At 41.5% G+C, this 16,810-nt stretch overlaps 1 protein-coding gene and 1 pseudogene across 1 annotated transcript in view; both read left to right on the top strand.

Annotated features, from left to right (window-relative positions):
• The window catches only part of LOC115170498 (cytoplasmic phosphatidylinositol transfer protein 1), a 155,605-nt gene extending 152,835 nt beyond the window's left edge, over positions 1 to 2,770 (top strand). Inside the window, exon 9 of the mRNA XM_029726714.1 lies at positions 1,207 to 2,770. Within this exon, the coding sequence (XP_029582574.1) occupies positions 1,207 to 1,523 (317 nt within the window). The 3' untranslated portion in view covers positions 1,524 to 2,770. The remainder of the gene's footprint in view (positions 1 to 1,206) is intronic.
• A 4,210-nt stretch (positions 2,771 to 6,980) lies between these two features.
• Positions 6,981 to 11,404, top strand: LOC115171686 (methionine-R-sulfoxide reductase B1-A-like; annotated as a pseudogene).
• The last annotated feature ends 5,406 nt before the right edge of the window (positions 11,405 to 16,810 follow it).

Here is a 16,810-nt window from a genome sequence, read left to right as displayed (position 1 = left end):
ATCACTGCTTTTTGGCCCATCAAGCGTTTGTCACTAATGGTTAACTACCCACAGACTACGCAAACTTCCCCAGCTCTTTATGGTTGTGACCACCTGACCTCTTGCCGACCCTTTCCACAAGACCTTGCTCCTCCTGCACCAAGTGCCCTAGCTAGCTAACAGGTGGTGCGGTGGTGGTCTGGAACGTCTCCACAGATATAATGTGGGATGATGTGCAGGAGTACGAGAAACACATGCATGAGAAAACCAACATTAGAGTTGGCCATGTCCAACAACCACAGCATACCACAGCATAAACTCACCTGCCACCCACCGCCATCACTGGACGTGGTAGAGAGCCTTGAGACAGCCAGCCGTATGTCTTCACTCTTCCTTCACTGTTTCTCTGTCTGCTGGTGACTCATCTCCCTCTTCCTCTCTGACTCATTTCATGTCATCCATTCAAACACACTCAAGCATTCATGCATTGTCATTGACTGCATCAAACTTTATGCTTTGTTTGTCCTACCGGAACAGCACAGAACACGTGTACGGACCCAAACACACACACGCACACACACACACACACACACACACACACACACACACACACACACACACACACACACACACAAGCACACACACATAAATGAGCAAGTCACTGTTAGCATTCTACTGTTAGTCTACACATGTTTACAAAGCATGTGATGAATTTGATATGATTTGACACACACACACACACACACACACACACACACACACACACACACACACACACACACACAAGCACACACACATAAATGAGCAAGTCACTGTTAGCATTTCACTGTTAGTCTACACATGTTTACAAAGCATGTGATGAATTTGATATGATTTGACACACGCACACACACACACACAAGCACAGACACACACACAAGCACAGACACACACAGACACTTGTGAGCAAGGATGATGACTGTGTTACTGTATCTCCTTTGGAACACACACAACTGATTATGAATTCAGATTTGTATTCAGAGCAGGTAACATCTTTTCATGTATTGCTTGTATTAATCTCCAAGAGCCTTTGAAATGTAAGCTCTTTTAAATACAACAGGTGAAGTCAGATACGTATTTACTGTATAATGTAATTGTGTTATTACACTACAATGCTAAGACATACAGTTAAGACATACAGTAGATGTCATGGAGTTATAATACATCCCTCTTTCTCCCCTCCTGAAGAAATGACCATGGACGAGGTGAGAGAGTACGAGCGGGCCACCCAGGAGGCCACCAACCGTAAGATCGGCCCCTTCCCCCCATCCATCTCCATCACCGAGACCCCCCTGGCCTCGGTGGCCCGCAACGGGCCCTCCAGCGCCCCCTCCACCCCCCTCTCCACGGAGCCTCCAGAGTACCTCTCCGTGCCCAAGGACCGGCCCAGGAAGAAGTCAGCCCCAGAGACCTTGACCCTCCCCGACCCCAATCGCAGGGACTCAGGCTTCAGGCTGGCTAGCATCTTCTCCTGGGGCTCAACCCCTAGCCCCCAGCCTGAATGAGAGGGGGACCCATAGGTGTGGTATACACCTATCTACATTCAGGGGGTGGCTATGTACATCCATTTTGTCCCCTAGACAACTTATGTAAAAGGGAGTGTTGTTCACAGACCTCCTGTAACTTGGTGGTGTGGTAAACGCCTCTCCACAGACAGTTGCTGGTATCACCCTGAAGCCAACCACTGTCACCAACTAACTGTGTCTTGGTCTGCCTTTGCAGAGAGATAGTCAGCCTGATCACCACGCAACACTTGGAGAGGAGTCTCAAGGCACACACCAAATACATGTACGCGCAAACACACACTCACGCACATGCACACACACACACTGAGTGTCTTTTAAAAACCTCTTAAACCTCTCCATTGGTCCCATAAAAAGACAGCAACCAGCACCATCTACCAGCCAGAAAGCTCATGTGGAGGTCAATTATAGTCCGTTTTAATTTAGTTCACATTCCTCTGAATACTTTGTGCTTCTCTTCAGTGTCTCAGTCCTCTTTCATCTCAGTTGATACTGTATCTCAGGGTTTGTTACCTAGATACACAGAGATCTGATAAATAGACTCTTCAGTCAGCACACTCAATCTTTCTGCATATGGATATAAATGTGTGGGATGATCAAACTCATTTCCTCCTTCTTTCTCCTTGCAGTCAAGCCCTCTTATTGGTTGGAAATTGACGCCATGTAATTTCAGATGTAATTGTGTGTTGGTTGTTATTCATGGTTTGTTGTAGGTCGCTGTGAACAGTTAGAGTAAAACGGTGGATTTCAGGAGAGTGTTCATTTATCCTGTGTTTTGTTTTGTAAATATGTATATTTAAGAGTTATCTATTGTAAAAATGCTGAATTCATTGATGTCTTTCAGTGCTATGGAATTGCTGTAATCTGTGTATTGGAGAGAGAAAAGAGGTCTGTGTAGAGCTCTAAAGTGGAGACGTTCTCTTTCTAAATCTGAATTCTGTTGCTATAGTTTTGTTGGCCATGGTGTCCTTTAAAAGACATATATAAAAATGCATGGTTTGAATATCCAGCCTCTGCTTTTCTTTTAAACTGGGGAGAAAATGTACCTTTGAAATGGCTGTCTTCTATACGGTCTGGTGCTTTTCCTTTGTTTGTTACAGACTACGACAGGACAAAACATGTCTGATCAATGTTGTGATTTGGCTTGTAGGGATGATTTAAGTCATGAATTTGCAATCATGTTGTTGTTGTGTTTTATATCAAATCAATCAATTAAATATTGCTCAAACATCTTGTGTCATTCATATAAACGAAATGACAATAAATGGGGGAATTGTGATATCTGTAGTTAATCAGTGTTTTGTTGAGTTTATTAAACTGAAATGACAGATGGGTTAGGTTAGTAGGGTCTGGCCCATTAGTCTGCAACTTGTCACTTGCAGTCACTGGATGCTTATTGTATGTTGGGAGAGGGTCCTTGCTATAGCTTTTTTACAACCAAACCTATATTGTTTATGTAAATAGTATGTTGTGGAAGGGTCCAGACACGTTTTTGTGTGATTTCACTTGATTTTGAGAAACTTACCCCCAACCAATTTCCTCATCCTCGTTGTGCAGTATGGGGGCTCTGAAAACAACATGAACAAAGGCGCCAAAAACACTTTTAGAAACGCAAAAGCTCTAAGTATAGTGATGCAAGTCTTTGCATGCTGTACACATTAAATTGTGTTATTTCTAACTTCCGCAACGTTATATTCCATTTTGTTGAGACTCGAGTGATACCTCTCAATCGTTCTACATGTAACTGTCAAAATAAAAGAAACGCGAGTAAATGAGGAATACAAAGTATATTGAAAGCAGGTGCTACCACACAGGAAGTTCCAGACACTTGTAGAATCTATGCCAAGGCGCAGCTGTTCTGGCGACTCGTGATGGCCCAAAGCCCTATTAAGACACTTTATGTTGGTGTTTCTTTTATTTCATCAGTTACCTGTAGCAGCAGGCTACACAGAGAATGAAACAGCTGGATTGGGGAAGCAGCTCGAGTCGCAATAAATGGAATACAAAGTCCGGAATGACACAATTAATTTCATGCTATACTGACAGCGTTTTTGTTTCTAAAAGGATGTATTTGGGGGTTTTTGGAGCATTTGTTCATGTGTTTTCAGTGCCACCGTACTGCAAAACAAGGATGGGTGGTATGAGAGCTTCAAGTTCCTTGGCGTCCACATCACCAACAAACTAACATGGTCCAAGCACACCAAGACATCCGTGAGAGGGCACGACAAAACCTATTCCCCCTCAGGAGACTGAAAAGATTTGCCATGGGTCCTCAGATCCTCAAAAGGTTCTATAGCTGCACCATCGAGAGCATCCTGACTGGTTGCATCACTGCCTGGTATGGCAACTGCTCGGCCTCCAACCGCAAGGCACTACAGAGGATACTACCGAACGACCCAGTACATCACCGGGGCCAAACTTCCTGCCATCCAGGACCTCTATACCAGGCGGTGTCAGAGGAAGGCCCTAAAAATTGTCAAAGACTCCAGCCACATAGTGTCATAGACTGTTCTCTCCGCACGGCAAGCGTTACTGGAGAGCCAAGTCTAGGTCCAAGAGGCTTCTTAACAGCTTCTACCCCCAAGACATAAGACTCCTGAACATCTAATCAAATGGCTACCCAGACTATTTGTATTGCCCCCCCCCCCTCTTTTACACCGCTGCTACTCTCTGTTGTTATCATCTACGGATAGTCACTTTAATAACTCTACCTACATGTACATATTACCTCAACTAACCGGTGCCCCCGCACATTGACTCTATATCGGTACCCCCCTGTGTATAGTCTCGCTATTGTTATTTTACTGCTGCTCTTTAATTACTTGCTACTTTTATTTCTTAGTCTTATCCATATATTGTTTTAACTGCGTTGTTGGTTAGGGGCCCGTAAGTAAGCATTTCACTGTAAGGTCTACACCTGTTGTATTCGGCATGTGACTAATAAAATTTGAGTGTTAATGTCAAATGTACAGTGAAATGCCTTTCTTGCCAGGTCTAAACCCAACAATAAGAATGTAATACAAAAAATAACAAGGTAGAACAAAAACACAGAAATAAAAATAAGAAAACGAGAAAGTAAGAATATTATGTACAGTGTCAGTTCCAGTACCATATTTACAATGTGCAGGGATACTGGAGTGATGGAGGTAGATAAAGTATTGTATTGAAACAGGCAGGAAGCAGGTCTCGAACCCTCAATCTTCTAGCCCGAAGTCCAGCGTGCTATCGACTGTGCCCCAAAAGCATGCTTGGGTGGGAGAGTCGATATCCGCGCATATACAGTTGAAGTCAAAAGTTTACATACACCTTAGCCAAATACATTTAAACTCAGTTTTCACAATTCCTGACATTTAATCCTAGTAAAAATTCTAATTTATTTTAGCCTTTATTACTTTCATCACATTCCCAATGGGTAAAAATAATACATGCACTCAATTAGTATTTGGTAACATTGCCTTTAAATTGTTTAACTTGGGTCAAACATTTCATGTAGCGTCCCACAAGCTTCCCACAATAAGTTGGGTGAATTTTGGCCCATTCCTCCTGAAAGAGCTGGTGTAACTGAGTCAGGTTTGTAGACCTCCTTGCTTACACACGCTTTTCCAGTTTTACCCACACATTTTTAATAGGATTGAGGTCAGGGCTTTGTGATGGCCACTCCAATACCTTGACTTTGTTATCCTTAAGCCATTTTGCCACAACTTTGGAAGTATGCTTGGGGTCATTGTCCATTTGGAAGACCCATTTGCGACCAAGCTTTAACTTCCTGACTGATGTCTTGAGATGTTGCTTCGATATAGCCACATCATTTTCCTGACTCATGATGCCATCTATTTTGTGAAGTGCACCAGTCCCTCCTGCAGTAAAGCACCCCCACAACATGATGCTGCCACTCCCGTGCTTCATGGTTGGGATGGTGTTTTTCGACTTGCAAGCCTCCCCCTTTTTCCTCCAAACATAACAATGGTCATTATGGCCAAACAGTTCTATTTTTGTTTCATCAGACCAGAGGACATTTCTCCAAAAAGTACGATCTTTGTCCCCATGCAGTTGCAAACCGTAGTCTGGCTTTTTTATGGCGGTTTTGGAGCAGTGGCTTCTTCCTTGCTGAGCGGACTTTCAGGTTATGTCGATATAGGACTTGTTTTACTGTGGATATAGATACTTTTGTACCTGTTTCCTCCAGCATCTTCACGAGGTCCTTTGCTGTTGTTCTGGGATTGATTTACACTTTTGGCACCAAAGTACGTTCATCGCTAGGAGACAGAACGCGTCTCCTTCCTGAGCGGTATGACGGATGCGTGGTCCCATGGTGTTTATACTTGCGTACCATTGTTGGTACAGATGAACGTGGTACCTTCAGGCGGAGGATGAACCAGACTTGTGGAGGTCAACAATTTTTTTCTGAGGTCTTGGCTGATTTCTTTTGATTTTCCCATGATGTCAAGCAAAGAGACACTGAGTTTGCAGGTAGGCCTTGAAATACATCCACAGGTACACCTCCAATTGACTCAAATGATGTCAATTAGCCTATCAGAAGCTTCTAAAGCCATGACATAATTTTCTGGAATTTTCCAAGCTGTTTAAAGGCACAGTCAACTTGGTGTATGTAAACTTCTGACCCACTGGAATTGTGATACAGTGAATTATAAGTGAAATAATCTGTCTGTAAACAAGTGTTGGAAAAATGACGTGTCATGCACAAAGTAGATGTCCTAACCGACTTGCCAATATTATAGTTTGTTAACAAGAAATTTGTGGAGTGATTGAAAAACGAGTTCTAATGACTCCAACCTACATGTATGTAAACTTCCAACTTCAAACCCAGGGTCATTACACAACTCCCTCCTTTCAATGAGCACATCCTCGTTTTGGCTTGCGACTCAATGTCTTATAGGAACGTGCTCACTGGCCAAGCTGCGCTCACTGATCACTGCCGGTTGTGATACAGCCCAGGATCAAACCAGGGTCTGTAGTGACACGATGCAGTGCCTTAGACCACTGAGCCACTCAGGAGCCCACGTATAGGGATAAGGTGACCAGGCATCAGGATATATGGTAAACAGATTAGCAGCAGCGTATATGATGATTGTAGGTTATGTGAGTGTGTGTGTGTGTTTAGAGTGTCAGTGTGTGTGAGTGTGTCAGCCCTGTGAGTGTGAGAGACAGTGCAATATTATCAAATAGAGACAGTGCAATATTATCAAATGAATGAATCACTGGTTGCGTTAGGTTTCTCAGAAACATTCAATTTACATCAAAAAAAGAGATTTGGTTGTAAAAAAAGCTAACTGCTCCCAAGGTTAGGGTTTACAGTAGGGACGTCCCAAGGATCCCTGAAAGCACTAACCGTTGGAGTTTAGGCTTTTATTTTGAAACGCTCACTGTAAAGCAACCGGAAGTACACTTTAATTGGAGCTTTGAACAATCGACGTCATCCAGCAGTACCAGCCCACTGCTGCTGTCCCAAAGCAAGCACAAGTCTGAACTTTTCTCAAATCCGATAGATAACAAACCAGGTTGATTAAGGAAAGAGTGCGAGTCAACTGCACTTTTATACTCTCATTAAGTTTAATTGCAAGTGGAGTAATGTCATTTTGTTCCTTCTTCGGTGGTGAGGTCTTTAAAGACCACTTTAAAACTGGTAAGAGGCTCCTCAGCTAGCTAAGATAGCATTGCAAGTTAGTCAGTTACAGTAGCTACAGTATCTCAGCTAACTTGTAAACATGAGATTAGTCAGTAAAAATAACTTCTACATCTGCTTTGCCTTCTGTTTGGAGTTTTAGGCTGGGTTTCTGTATAAGCACTTTGTGACATCTGATGTAAAAAGGGTTTTATAAATACATTTGATTTGGGACGTTGTGGCACATAACTATAACATCTGTGGTATCTTTTACAGTAACGTTAGCCCAACTGTGTCCTAAAATGGACTATGACCTAACTTATGCTCAATCAGTAGCTAACTAAAAGTAGCATGCTTTTGTAATCACTGATTACACAAGGCCCACGTTCAATTGCCAAACGTTTTCGAACGTTGCAGATAGAAATACCATGAATAGAGCCAACGTGAGTCCTGCTCTACATAGCTAACATGTTTCTATCTGAACGTTCCAAAACGTTGCATACTGCTGAACGCGCCCCTGGCTTTTACCAAACCTTGATGGAAGATTGAACCACCAGCCAGTTAAACTGTAGCAACTTATTCTACTGTGCCAAGAAAACAAATGTAAACCAAACGTTAGTAGTTGCAGTAACTATAAAGTATAATTGAAAATACAAATTATATTATTTCTAAGTATACAATGTAGCGCCTATACAAGTATATTCAGATCTTGTAGGTTTTGACATGTCCCCCTGTAACATCACTCAAAGAGAATGTGTTGAACATGGGTCCCTCCCCAGGGTTAATGGATGACAAACCGGTTTGGTTAATGGATGACAAACCGGTTTGGATAATGGATGACAAACCGGTTTGGTTAATGGATGACAAACCGGTTTGGTTAATGGATGACAAACCGGTTTGGTTAATGGATGACAAACCGGTTTGGTTAATGGATGACAAACCGGTTTGGTTAATGGATGACAAACCGGTTTGGTTAAGGAAATAATGCCAGTCAACTGCACTTTTCTCCTCTCATTGAGGATTATTCCTGGTGGATTAATGATGTTTTCACTGGTCAAATCATCCTGTAACTTCACTCAAAGAGAATGTGTTGAACATAGATCCTAGATCTACTTTTGGCTAATCTCACTGTAATCTTCTATCTCCCCAGGGTTATATGTGTGTGCCCAGTGTGGCCACCAGCTGTTCTCCAGCAGATCTAAGTACGAGCATTCCTCCCCCTGGCCTGCCTTCACTGAGACCGTCCTCCAGGACAGTGTGTCCAAGCACGAGGAGAGACTTGGGGCATTCAAGGTGAGATCCTCTGTTTGGGCGTTGAGTTGCATTGGACCAGAGTTGTGAAGTTTAGCTTAGGTACAGATCTAAGATTAGCTAAGCTTCCCCTTCCCCAATCTTAACCATTAGTGGGGGAAATGCAAAACTAACCCAAGAGCATTGTCTATGGCACTGGTCACCAACCGATTGACTGGTCACCAACCGATTGACTGGTCACCAACCGATTGACTGGTCACCAACCGATTGACTGGTTGATCTTCTAGGCATTCGTAGTCGATCACAACATTTCTGTAGAAAAGCCAATGATAAAGGCTTGGCCTCCTTTATTTAATTTTTTTATTCGACTTTGGGTGGAAGGTGCACTTGATTCAGAAGCCCTGCGCGCCAGGTAGACAAAGAGGTCCCATTTTAAATGACTTCATTTGTCTGAAGGGACAAACTCTGCTTTCCCGGTGGACCAGGAGAGCTGTGGCTAAATCAAGTGCTCCTACTGTGCTAGCCAATCAGATGGCTCAAATCACCTGGTACAGCTTCCACGACCCCACAGCAAAGTTTGATAGTAGCGCTAGCCGTGGCCAAAGAGAAACTGTCAGGGAATACCGCAGAGCTGCTGTTTTTATGGTTGACTTCATGTTGAAGTTTTTATTCAGCACTGTCAACACTGTTTTTATTCAACACTTTTACAAAACATAAACACGCTTCTCCTTCATTCCTCTCGCGCTGCAGCTGCAATGCGTTAGTAGCCAAGTGTGTTGCTAGGCCTGCGTTTTTATTATTAGCAGCTCATGTCTATTTTAATATCGATGAATATTTCACTTTCTCTGGTCATAAGAACAGCATGAGGCAGAAATAATGCGGTGCGACTCGAGTTTCACAATCAGTGGGAGGACAGTGTCCCCTCTGGTCAGTGTCCCCTCTGGTCAGTGTCCCCTCTGGTCAGTGTCCCCTCTGGTCAGTGTCCCCTCTGGTCAGTGTCACTGGAGGAAAGTAGAGAGCAGGGACCGTGATAGATGAACGCTCTGCTGCTCTCTCCTTTCCTCCGCTGAGACTGACCATCAGATGCAGGTACCATTAATTAGTCCAGTAAAATAAAAAAGCGAATTATTTCAATTAATGCTCAACTATGCCTCGCAACTGATCTATTTTGTTATCAAAGCTTGAGTTTTGAAATATAATATGGTCTGAGAAGAATAATATTGGCATGCCAAGCATATAGCCAAATATGCTGTGATAATGAATTAGGTCTACTGCACAAAAACGTATTCCTACAGAACTATTCTTTTATAAAGTTGTCATTTTTTTTTTAAATAATCTGAGCGGTAAATTTCGTTTGCTTTTTGACTGCAAAAGTGATCTTGACTCAGAAAAGATGGGTGACAACTTAACCCTCCTCCATAGGGGCATCCCTCTGTTGACTGTTCATTGCTAAGTAGTTGTATGCTTGTGGTCAATGCACTGATGAGCCAATGTTCATTTCAACAGGATGTGTGTAGGGTATTGCATTCGATTTCTGCATTTGTAAGCAGTGTTTCATTTTGAACTTGGGAAGGTCCTAACAATCATGTTTGCTACGTTGATTGTGCATTGAACAAAAATATAAACGCAACATGTAAATTGTTGGTCCCATGTTTCATGAGCTGAAATAAAATATCCCTGACATTTTCCATAGGCACAAAAAGCTTATTTCTGCAATTGGCATGCTGACTGCAGGAATGTTCACCAGAGCTGTGGCCAGAGAATTGAATGTTAATTTCTCTACCATAAGCCGCCTCCAACGTCATTTTAGAATATGTTGTACATCCAACCGGCCTCACAACCACAGACCATGTGTATGGTGTTGTGTTGGGGAGCGGTTTGCCGATGTCAATGTTGTGAACAGAGTTTTATGAATGAAAACACTTTTTTTTCTTGATAAAAATTTGGCACATAGAATTGACTTTACTATTGTACGGAAAGATGGTATCTGATAGTTTTGTGTTTCAGGTCCGATGTGGGAAGTGTGGAAACGGACTGGGTCATGAGTTTGTGGGCGACGGGCCAAAGAAAGGACTCTCACGTTTCTGAATATTCAGCAGCTCACTGAAGTTCGTCCCTAAAGGTACGGGTTCACTTAAACTATGTAGTCACGGAATGTCAAGCCAATTTGATTAGATAATAGTCAAAACATGTCAATGTCTCTGGTTGATACCTAACCAATCTGACTGAGCACACGTTAACCACTGGATAGTTAGTTACACTTAAAAACGTTGATGAATTAAAATGTTGTCCTTTCTCTCTCCACAGATAAGGTAGATGGACAGTAAGGTGAACAGCAGGGGTATGGAGTCACAGTGGTGGTAGAGCAGTAGGATTGTCTGGAGTCTCTGTGCTTCTGAAGGTGTGGAGGACAGTGGATGAAGTGTCCTGTGATAAAGCCCACTCTGGGACCTCCAGGACACTGATGGTCAATGTCTTCACTGGACAAGGACAGGGCAACTCTGACCAAATAGTCAGCTACATTATGCAATAATGCACAATCATAATATAACAATGATACACAATCATAACAATAATACACAATCATAACAATAATACACAATCATAATATAATGATGATACACAATCATAACAATAATACACAATCATAACACAGACAGGTACAAGGAGTTACACGATTACACAGATATTCTGTCACTTAATCATTGTTTTATTTTTTATCTTAACATTGTCAGTCAAATGGGGGATCACTATGTAGCCTTCATAGTGTTGAATGTAACTTCAAGATGTCCTAATTTATATATAGTAGTGAAAGCAAACAAAAGTGTTTCAATCTACCAATGTATGTTAATCAGTTCTATCAATGATGTTATGAGCCTCTTAAAGATTTTATTTACATCACTGTCTATCGTCTTAACGGTCACAATGTGTAATATGCAAACAAAAAGAGAAATGAAACTGAGCAATAAATATATACTTTTATAGAAGATTACATTGTTTGTTTATATTTTTATGGGCACAACATTGATTAAGTGTGTCATGAAAATAGTTTTTCAGCCATCTTTATGACAAACACATCAATCATTCCAGTATTTTACTGTACTCACCTCATGAGATTAGCAGACCTGATAATACTCAATCGTTAACAAATACTCAATCAATACTCAGGTTATAATACTCAATGAGAGCTATCTAGCTGTGGCACTGCTGAACAGAACAACTAATCTTGTTTCACATCTTTCACAGTCACCGTTTTTTATTTATTTGATGCATTATACTCCCACCTTGTGGCAGACATGAGCATTACCCAATCAGGACGGGCTTGTCAGTTGGTCTGGCAGTGAATGTGGGCTAGACTCACACATATCCAACCCTCCAAAAATGCTAACCTGATATTTGTGCGTCTAACTTTATCACTCATTATTATTCGTGATTTATTAAGGACTATCTGTAATCATGGTAGCATCCACATTAATGTAGAAGTGTTTAGAAACATTCTTATTTACAATAAATGTCACTCAAAAATGACACAATACATTATTTACCATTCATTTCTATTGGGCACTAAATAATCTGAAACGCATCCAAAGCAAACAGCAAATGCATCCAACAAGTTAGTCACAAGCTTAATGTATTCATTGCTAACCTGAATGAGGGAGACTCATATCTCCCTCATTAACTTTAAGCATCAGCTGTCAGAGCAGCTTACAAATCATTGCACCTGTACATAGCCCATCTGTAAATAGCCCATCCAACTACCTCATCCCAATATAGTTTTTTTGCTCCTTTGCACCCCAGTATCTCTACTTGCACATTCATCTTCTGCACATCTATCACTCCAGTGTTTAATTGCTAAATTGTAATTACTTCGCCACTACGGCCTATTTATTGCCTCGCCTCCCTAATCTTACCTCATTTGCACACACTGTATATAGACTTTTCTATTGTGTTATTGACTGTACGTTTGTTTATTCCATGTATAACTCTGTGTTGTTGTTTGTGTCGCACTGCTTTGCTTTATCTTGGCCAGGTCGCAGTTGTAAATGAGAACTTGTTCTCAACTGGCCTACCTGGTTAAATAAAGGTGAAATAGAAATAAAATAAATTGTATGCTAGGAATATAGGACCAATTACTAAACTTTGGACTACTTTAATACACATATAAGTGAATTTGTCCCAATACTTCTGGTCTCATAAAATGGGGGAACTATATACAAAAACTGATATAATTTCTAAACGGTTCACCAAATATGGATGGAAATACCCTCAAAGCCATTGAATCACTTTAAATCCAAAGTCCTGGAGTACAGAGCCAAAACAACAACACGTGTCACTGTCCCAATACATGTAGAGCTCACTGTATGTTCAGAATAGGGATATGAGCTCTTCTCTCAGACCATCCACCAGGACAGTGTGTCCAAATCCCCTGAGAATTGGGGACCAGTGAAGGTGTGTTGTGTGTGCAGTCAGAGAGGGACTGATTCACCCTTACGTCCTATAGGAGACCTAACGTGTGTAGGGGTTGTTTGTGACTTTGTGTGATTGTTGGCAATAGAGGTTTTAGTTTTCCACCAACTAATTTTACAACAGAAGGTATTTAACATGTTTTTATGCGTCCCCTTTTAACAAGGATACAGAACTTTAAAACAGAGGGAATCCTTTCTGGATGTTGTTTGTTTCAGGTCTGTTGTGTGGAAATGGACTGGGTCATGAGTTCTTATACGACGGAGCAAGAGAGGGACTCCTGCTCCTGAATATTCAGCAGCTCACTCACATTCACCCCTGAAGGTGGGAATTCAGTGTGTTTGACCTCTGTGAGCAGAAAGAGTTATCCTGTGTAGAATATAACTCATTTGAAAAACAACACAAAGACACCAATGGAGGATTAAGGATGGTCTTTTTGTATTCTCCTCTGATATAGAGTACTACAGAATATACTCTTACTCTGACCCTGCTCTCCAGCTCCCCTCTCCAATGTTAAGGTAGATATATATATATATATATATATATATATATATATATATATATATACAGTAAGGTGAACAGCAGGGGTATGGAGTCACAGTGGTGGTAGAGCAGTAGGATTGTCTGGAGTCTCTGTGCCGCTGAAGGTGTGGAGGACAGTGCATGTGTCCTGGGACAATAGCCTAAAAGTAGTTAAATTGGCTTTTCTAATAGATAGCCATCTGTTAGACATGAAATACAGTGCTACTGCTTTTTATTAAATACAAGTCATCACGTATGACAATGAAACACTAAATTAGTGAATAATAATTGCCAAATAATCCTCTGTTAAAGTTCAATTCGGGGACTGTCTGCGTATTTTAATTGTTTTATCAATGTTTATTCACTTATGAATCTGTCTCTTCAGCCGGAGAGTAGGTCTTAGTTTATGATCTGTAGTAGAGTGACTTTGGTGTTGAATTACATTACATAGCCACTTCCACTGGAGACTGGAAAGTCCCACCTATTTCATTCGCTGAAAAGCCCGTCACTTCTTGGCAGACAGATACTCAAATGAAGCACAGTGCTGGAAATCTATCTGCATCCACATAAACTAGTCCTGGCATCGTTCTATGACAAACACAGAAGGTTTTATATTGAATTCAATAGAAGAAAACAGAGAGAGAGAGAAACAGCCAGTTACTTAATGTATCCATTGGCTGTATTATACAGCCCAAACATTAAGGAACTGACAATCTCTCTATCTCCTTCTCTCTCTGTTTTCTTCTATTCAATTGTAGGTAGCCTAATATTTAATCCCTTAGCTAAGTGGGCAGGGTGAACACATGACAAGCATTCATTTGAAATATGTAGTTTGGCTGTTATAAGATATTATATAAGCCAATTGTCATCTATAAGGCATTTATTCAGTGATTTTCTTCTTTGTCAAATATAAATGTTTATTGATTCACAACTAGGATCTGATGGGTAACACTTTATTTGAAGGGTCCATAATAAAGCATCAGGTGAATGGGCAAGACAAAATATTGAAGTGCCGTTGAACGGGATATGGTAGTAGGTGCCAGGGGGGTGCGTTTTTCACGCTCCACAGTTTACGGCATGTATCAATAATGGTCCACCACCCATAGGACATCCAGCCAACTTGACACAATTGTGGGAAGCATTGGAGTTAAAATGAATGCTTTCAACACCTTGCAGAGAGCATGTCCCGATTAAATTGATACTGTTCTGAGGGCAAAGGGGGGGTGTCAGCTTTCTGTCAGGTTTTCTGTGTTATAGGTGGCAGAGATGTGTCAATCAGTATATTGGACTTTTCTGTCAGGTTTTCTGTGTTATAGATGGCAGAGATGTGTCAATCAGTATATTGGACTTTTCTGTCAGGTTTTCTGTGTTATAGGTGGCAGAGATGTGTCAATCAGTGTATTGGACTTTTCTGTGATGTTCTCTGTGTTATAGGTGGCAGAGATGTATCTGTCAGTATATTGGACTTTTCTGTGATGTTCCCCAGCTCTGTGTTCTGTCTAATTCCTCCCCCTCCTGTTGACAAGGAGCTGCTGGCGTGGTGTAATCTCAGACTCTCTTGCTAACAGCTGGTCCTCCCTTTTTAACTGACCGGAGAATACACTCACGGGTGAGTCACACTCGATAAGTCCTGCGTATGGGGCTTCAACCAGTTGTCTATGCTCAAAGGCAGGGGTTCAGCACTTTATCTGGGCAAAGGACTAATGCTCAACAGGCTAGACGCCCAGTGCTCCTTTAAGTGTGCCTTAAACACCAAGCCCCTTTTGGTTTCCTGAGTCCACAATAATGGTCTGGTAACGGGCTATCTATGGTAAAGTGTCACGAGAATGTTCAATCCCTATGATGATAACTAACAATTATTTAAGCTTTTACCAATCCCCGAGGTTTGTAAGACCCTGGGTTTAATAATAATTAGGCAAAGACTCAGCTTATGCAAAAGGTCCGTACAGTTTATTCAGAGAACGTTCTAAAGTCAAGAATGCAAAGACATGACATTTTATAACTCCCATTTCCCCCCACCTCCTTACACGCTCATACAGACACACAAACAGTAGGTGGGATGTATCTTTCCCCACAGTCCTCATTCCTCGTCTATCACTACCAAGCTGGCAGTTCTATCCTCCTGAGATTAGAGGGACCTTGACAGGACTCCCTCTCCTGTCGTAAGTTCTAACCAGGTTAGGTCATGAATAGTTTAATTGTCCTCTGTATTTTCTTAGTCACACACATACATTTCTCTTCCTTACTAGTCTCGGCCAAACCTTATTGGACTTATGTTTATCACTCTAATTATTCATAATACATGTTACATAATCTAAAAATTACGTTTCAGGGTGAAATTCTTTAGTCATTACCTTAAACATATAGATTCCCTTATCAATTAAGCTAAGGTTGTTATGAGTGTTACCTTTTCTCCTGAACACTTTATTCAACCAATAGAGTAACTATTAATGAAAACCAGTAAGACTTCATGTTTGGTTTCTCAGTTTCACAAGTGATATATTTTATTTGTTTTTTTCAATACAACCTGGTTCTTTCAGAAGAGGTTGTTTGCTTCTTAACTCTCTTTCAGGGCTTGAGTTCAACAGGTTGCTTCCATATAAGGTGAACTTCCACCCTCCGGCAGCAGAATATCTGTACTTTAAATGGGTCATGCTGTATTCCAGCTGCTCGAGGCTGGCTCTTCTTCTGCTGCTGATGATTTTTCTTCTTCTGATTCTTTGTTTAACGACCGGCAGAGTCCTGCTGGGTGACTGGAGGAGTCATTAGGTCACCAGGACTTGGGCCAATCATGACAACCCCTCCATGGTGTCATCCAATGGTTGTGAATCCTGTGACCTTGCCTTGTCCAAAAACATTCGTTACCCCAACCCCCAATAGTCTCTTCATGAATACGGAAAATAAATAGAAACTCAACTTGCAACAATTTCAAAGTTTGTACTGACTTACAGTTCATATAAGGAAATCAGACAATTTAAATAAATCAATTAGGCCCTAATCTATGGATTTCACATGACTGGTCAAAGACACCTTCAAAAAAAAAGGTAGGTATTTATATTTTATGAACGTGTTTTTAAAAGGTTGGAATAAACCTTTACATTTACTTGGTTTCCTCTTGTAAAACCATGCTGTCACAGCTCCCCGGTCGGGCGGTGCTCGGCGGTCGTCGTCGCCGGCCTACTAGCTGCCACCAATCTATGTTTCTGTGTCTTTTGGTTTTGTCTGTCTGATCCGCAACTGTTTCGAGTCTGTCATTAGTGGGGGGTTATTTAGTGTGTATTTTCAGTTTGGGTTCTCGTGCGGGATTGTTTATTGTCCACTCAGGACAGTTGTGTGTGTGTGTGTGTGTGTGTGTGTCCTGTTTCGCTGGCCTGTGTCAGATTTATTGCCGGGCTGCGCCTTTTCCTCT

The sequence above is a fragment of the Salmo trutta genome, chromosome 32 (assembly GCF_901001165.1).
Source record: "Salmo trutta chromosome 32, fSalTru1.1, whole genome shotgun sequence".
NCBI lineage: Eukaryota > Metazoa > Chordata > Actinopteri > Salmoniformes > Salmonidae > Salmo > Salmo trutta.
The sequence above is the reverse complement of the archived record's forward strand: the minus strand, read 5'-3'. Positions and strand labels throughout refer to the sequence as shown.